This window comes from Saccopteryx leptura, chromosome 10 (genome assembly GCF_036850995.1).
Source record: "Saccopteryx leptura isolate mSacLep1 chromosome 10, mSacLep1_pri_phased_curated, whole genome shotgun sequence".
NCBI classification, from domain to species: Eukaryota; Metazoa; Chordata; class Mammalia; order Chiroptera; family Emballonuridae; genus Saccopteryx; species Saccopteryx leptura.
In genome coordinates, this window is record NC_089512.1 from 62,097,510 (window position 1) to 62,103,742 (window position 6,233).

The 6,233-nt window shown below is 36.8% G+C and overlaps 1 protein-coding gene across 2 annotated transcripts in view; it reads left to right on the forward strand.

Annotated features, from left to right (window-relative positions):
* The window catches only part of APPL1 (adaptor protein, phosphotyrosine interacting with PH domain and leucine zipper 1), a 35,494-nt gene that overhangs the window by 27,409 nt on the left and 1,852 nt on the right, over positions 1 to 6,233 (forward strand). Inside the window, exons 16-21 of one of the 2 annotated variants that reach the window (XM_066351713.1) lie at positions 1,462 to 1,514; positions 2,097 to 2,271; positions 2,364 to 2,400; positions 3,387 to 3,533; positions 5,087 to 5,137; positions 5,431 to 5,520. In XM_066351713.1, the coding sequence (XP_066207810.1) occupies positions 1,462 to 1,514; positions 2,097 to 2,271; positions 2,364 to 2,400; positions 3,387 to 3,533; positions 5,087 to 5,137; positions 5,431 to 5,520 (553 nt within the window). The remainder of the gene's footprint in view (positions 1 to 1,461; positions 1,515 to 2,096; positions 2,272 to 2,363; positions 2,401 to 3,386; positions 3,534 to 5,086; positions 5,138 to 5,430; positions 5,521 to 6,233) is intronic. The other variant, XM_066351714.1, reaches the window with a different exon arrangement.

Consider the following 6,233-nt stretch of genomic DNA (forward strand, 5'->3'; position numbering starts at 1 on the left):
CCATTTCCGTGTTTGAGAGTCACCTCTTACATATCATGTGCATCAACTATGTGCTATCGTTTTTAATTACCTACCATAATTTTGTAGGGAAGAATCAAGACAGGTCTTTCTCTTTGTTTTTTGCTTCAGATAAATGAGTTAAGATAATTTAGCTTTAAAAATATTTAATTCCAGGCCTGACCTGTGGTGGCGCAGTGGATAAAGCGTCGACCTGGAAATGCTGAGGTCGCCAGTTCAAAACCCTGGGCTTGCCTGGTCAAGGCACATATGAGAGTTGATGCTTCCAGCTCCTCCCCCCTGTCTCTCTCTCTCTGTCTCTCTCTCCTCTCTAAAATGAATAAATAAAATAAAAATTAAAAATATTTAATTCTGTATTGCTTATCAGATCTCCTATGGTATTTGCTATTAAAAATTCAGAAGAAAGCTGACACTCCTGTCTTTAGGTCATGATATTTTTTAAATTCTTGAAAATAATATATGTGATATACGTTTAATAGAAAATATTCTCTTCATCAGAATAAGAAATCTCCAGGAAAGTACTAAATCATTATCATACAATGAATTATTAATGAACCATCTTTTGTTTATATAATGAGAAATATCCTTGTCAAAGCATTAAAATTTTTCTTTGGCTGTGGATGAAGAAAATGTGACTTATGGCAAATTACTTATTAAGCAGGTTGGATTCCTAATGAATTGATATTATATTCAATTGGAAATACATGCTGTGACCAAGAAAAAGTAATTTACGTTTGATCACAGAAATATACTTAGCATTTGATATAGTAGGTCAGACATGTATTAGGGAGTTAATTTTATGTTAACTTAATCTAGAACCACTTAGCTCTTTGCTTACAAAATTTACTTTGAATTGTACTTTTTTACCTTCATTGTGGGTGTGCAAGAGCCAAGCACACTAAGGAGGGAGGCAGCTTTTATCTTTAGTTAGCTTTTCTTCTTGCATTCTATTACATATGCCTTGAGAAGTACAGGTCAAAACTAGAAAATGTTGAAATTATCATAGTTAACCTGTGACATGTACTTAGAGAATCTAAAAAGAGGTTTTTACCATCCCAGGAAATGTCTGATATTTTTCACAAGTAGCTAAAATTGAAACTAAATCAGCTGTTTCTCTGTCCTAGTTTATTTAAATTCATGAAGTTTTACAACTTGGTTCATTATAATGTTGGTGTGTGTGTGTGTGTGTGTGTGTGGCTGAACTTCCAGTCCATCCACGTTTTCTAAAATGCAGCAACTTTGAGTTCAGCCTGTAACTCAATGTGAGGGCTGGGACCTTCATCAGAGTAAGATGATCATCAGCAGTGTTCCTTAACAGGGTGTTGTGTTTTAGAGTTTTATTTTAAATGTATGTACAGAGTTTTGTGACTCAGTTTTTAACTCTGGTTTTGGTGATAGGTATTCCTTCCATGTGGCCCATTGTAATTTTATAAAACTTTTCAGGCGTACAAATCCATTTGGAGAATCTGGAGGAGGTACAAAATCTGAAACTGAAGGTAAAACAGACATGCAGTATTCTTACTTTTTATAAATTCTCAGCAATAAACTGTGTGAAGAACTTGTTGTTTACATTTGTTCTGCATGTTGTATTAATCACAATTTTTTTTCTTTTTTACTCAAAGTACACTTAAAGCAACAGAACTTAATTGGACTTAAGATTTTGTTATTCACCTAAATTTGTTGAATATTTCACTTTTGACTTCATAGTCAGTTGCAGTGCATAAGATATCCTTTTAGTTTTTCTTAACAGCAGATGTTTTCTTCTGGTACTGGAGCATAACTTTTTTTTTCTTTTTCTGGTAGCTATTTATTTTTATTTAATTTCAAACTTACAGAAGAGCTGTAGTAATAGTGCAAGGAATTCTTATTAGTCAGAGCCACCAATTGTTGAAGCACATGTTTGCTATTTAAATTTGAGACCTTAATTTTCCTATAACTTGAACACTGTGTTTAGGCATTATCTATATACGTATGCTAGGTTGAATTTTTCACTGGCAAATCTAAAAGGAGGCAGTATATTTTATTCTTTAGATAAAGAAATGTGGAATTTAAAAATAATATACCTTATTCTGTTTTAGATTCTATTCTCCATCAGTTATTTATTGTCCGATTCCTTGGTTCTATGGAGGTGAAAACAGATGACAATCCAGATGTTGTTTATGAAACAATGCGCCAAATTTTAGCTGCCCGGGCCATCCATAACATCTTTCGTATGACAGAATCACATTTATTAGTCACTTGTGATTGTTTGAAGTAAGTAACCTCTCCCTTAAAAACTGTAGGAAAAATGTTTATATAATTTAGGCCTAATTAAAATTTGTTTTCCAAATTTTTAATCATTATAGGTTAATTGATCCACAGACACAAGTTACAAGGCTCACGGTGAGTTCTACATGTTCAAAGCTTTAAGTCTCTTTGGGCACATACATTTATTACATCTTTATTATAATCTCGATTCTATAGGTTCAGATATGGTAGTATCAATTAATTGGTCTTTAGGCTGTTATAATTAAGTCTATGGCCATCTCCAAAAAATTTACAATTGAACATTCCATGAAACTTAAGGAATCATTACAGCCTGGTGTGATACATAGTGTTTGTCCCTTAGCTGGGAGCACATATCATACACTGAAGAAACTAATAGTAGGGCCTGACCAGTGGTGGCGCACTGAATTGAGCATCATCCCAGGATGCTGAGGGCCCCAGTTTGAAACCCTGAGGTCACTGGCTTGAGCGCTGGCTTGCCAGCTTGAGTGTGGGATTATTGACATAATCATAAAGTTGCTGGCCAGAGCCCAAGATGTTGGTTTGAGCCCAGGGTCGCTCACTAGCTTGAGCAAGGGATCACTGACTCTGCTTGAGCCTCTGGTCTAGGCACGTATGAGAAGCAATCAATGAACAACTAAAAGTGAAGCAGCTACACACAGATGCTGCTTATCTCTTTTCTAACCCACTTTCCCACCCTGTCTGTGGCTCACTCTCTCTCTAAAAAAAAAAAAGAAACTAATAGTAGGAATTAAAAGGGGAACATGATTGAGTTTATTTTATAATTAGCTATTTTGAAATAGTTGAAGTATGTGCTTCTATTTAGTAATTTCATCATATATGCCACCTTTGTTACTGAATTTGACTTTGTAAAGTGTGTTAATGACTAATAAAATCATTATTCAACAACCTTTTATTTTGCCTGGCAATTCAAACCAAATATTATTTGTTTTTGGATTACCATCTGTTAAGAAAAAAAACCTAAATAGAAAAATGTTCTATTTAGGATGTTTTTGTAACTTAACACGAGCTTGTTATATTTAAGAGTGCTGTTGTAACGGCTTGTAAAATCTCATGTTTGCTTCTGATGTTTTCTGTGGCAGTTTCCATTACCTAGTGTAGTTTTGTGTGCTACTCACCAGGAAAATAAGAGGCTTTTTGGATTTGTTCTTCGGACGACTGGAGGGAGAAGTGAAAGTACCCTGTCATCAGTCTGCTATATATTTGAATCAAACAATGAAGGAGAAAAGGTACCTGGCTTTTCAAACTGTGTCTCTGTTTTAAATACATATCATAATCAAAGTTCTTAGTAAGATTTCTGGAAAAAACTCAAACTTTGCCTACCCAGCTGAGTTGCTTGACCAAAGCCTGTTGCTCTGAAGAGAGCTGACCTGATGTATTGGGCCTTCTGAGTTCTTTAGACCTATGTCTTTCTAGCCATTGATAGCTAATGCAATCTCTGCCTTCATTAATTTATCCTGGGAATGCAATATAGTCCCTTAATCAGCTGTTTTCTGATGTCTTCAGCTTAGAGTGGTATCAACAGCTGCTTGCTACATTCTTTACAGACGTTACTATCTCAGAAATGAATTTGAGGCCCTAGCCAGTTGGCTTAGTGGATGGAGCATCGGCCCAGTGTGCAGATGCCCTGGGTTTGATCTCTGGCTAGGGCACATATGAGAAGCAACCATCTGCTTCTCTTCCCCTCTTTCTCCCCCTTCCTCTCCCACTTCTCTCTCTTTCTCTCTCTCTCTCTCTCTTTCTCTCTCTTCCCCTCTCGCAGCCAGTGGCTTGATTGGTTCGAGTGTTGTCCCTGGGCATTGAGGATAGCTTAGTTGGTCTGAGTGTCAGCCTCAGGCACTGAGGATAGCTCGGTTGATTTGAGCATTGGCCCCAGACTGGGGTTGCCGGGTGCATCCTAGTCAGGGCGCATGCGGAGTCTGTCTCACTATTTCCCCTTCTTTCACTTGGTTTTGGGCCTGTAACATTCTTTTTTTTTTTTTTTTTTTTTATAAATTTTTATTAATGTTGATGGGATGACATTAATAATTCAGGGTACATATATTCAAAGAAAACATGTCTAGGTTATCTTGTCATTAAATTATGTTGCATACCCCTCACCCAGAGTCAGATTGTCCTCCGTCACCCTCTGTCTAGTTTTCTCTGTGCCCCTCCCCCTCCCCCTAACTCTCTCCCTCCCTCCCTTCTGCGTCCTCCCTCCCTCAACCCCTGGTAACCACCACTCTCTTGTTCATGTCTCTTAGTCTCGTTTTTATGTTCCACCAATGTACGGAATCATGTAGTTCTTGTTTTTTTCTGATTTACTTATTTAACTCCGTATAATATTATCAAGATCCCACCATTTTGCTGTAAATGATCTGATGTCATCATTTCTTATGGCTGAGTAGTATTCCATAGTGTATATGTGCCACATCTTCTTTATCCAGTCTTCTATTGAAGGGTTTTTTGGTTGTTTCCATGTCTTGGCCACTGTGAACAGTGCTGCAATGAACATGGGGCTACATGTGTCTTTACGTATCAATGATTCTGAGGTTTGGGGGTATATACCCAGTAGAGGGATTGCTGGGTCATAAGGTAGTTCTATTTGCAGTTTTTTGAGGAACCACCATACTTTCCTCCATAATGGTTGTACTACAAGGCCTGTAACATTCTTAAATCAGATTTTTTGAAAGCACTGTATTATAATGAGTTACAAAACTAATTACATCTGCCATTTGGATACTTGAAATTATTACCTTGATGTGAGAACTGCCTGAGTTTTTCCTACTTTTCCCCCTTTTAGATTTGTGATTCTGTTGGACTGGCAAAACAGATAGCTTTACATGCAGAACTGGTAAGAATCCAAGCCACTTAATTATCCAAGAATGTTAACTAAAGTAATGTAAGATTTTTAATATTGTCAGATAAATAAAATGATTTTACTAAGTAAGGTTAACATTGGATACTATTGCTGATTTGACATTTAGAGTTTGGATAAATGGCTAATCTAGAACATAAATTCTTCACGCACTTTCTCATATAAATGCAGAAAATAATTTGAAAAGGTTACAAAGGTATTAATTGAAAAGTCTAAATTTTAAAGTTATTTCATATTTAATTCATTAGTTGTATTCATCTGTTCTTCAGGATCGTAGGGCATCAGAAAAACAAAAAGAAATAGAGAGAGTAAAAGAGAAGCAACAGAAAGAACTCAGTAAACAAAAACAAATTGAAAAGGTATGCAAGTCCTAATGTCTGGATCTTCTCTGATGTGATCTTTGTAAAGAGTTTCCTTAATTCAGCACTGTGACTTTGAGATTTGAATTTCCAAATGGAGATCTGTTTCTGCTTGCTCAGCTACTTCATAACCAGACGATACATAACAGAGCAGAAAAGGATGACATCTGTCTTCTGATATGACATTTACACTATGGTTATACTGACATGTAGAGTAACTTGCTGTTTAGCAAACATATCAGAACTTTCACGTTTCCATATTCCAGTGAAGGTTGTCTCTGTCAAAGCAGGTCTTTTGAGAGGCTCTGTCATATAGACTTAACTGCCATTGCTGAAATCCACATTGGCCTCTAGCAGTATATAATGCATTAGGTAGGTGATGTGTGAGATTGTACAAGCCAGTTGTGGGCTGTGGCATTGACAGTATTAGTGGCAAAGACAAGATAACCCGGATCCTCAGAGCAGATCAGCAATGGTCAGTGGAGGAGATGTAGGGACAAAGGAAAGGGAAGTGGCACAGATGACATGGAAGTCTAGGCTTCCTTGATAGATTAGGCAGAGGGAGGGTGACAACTGATTTAGCAAGATAAATTGGACAAAGATAGCGAAGAGGGCTGCAGAGGGGGAAGAGAGAGGATGTACAGTGATCCATTATAGAATATAGCGAGAGAGAATGATGGCTGGAATTTGGTTATTTACCATAATAATGGCGA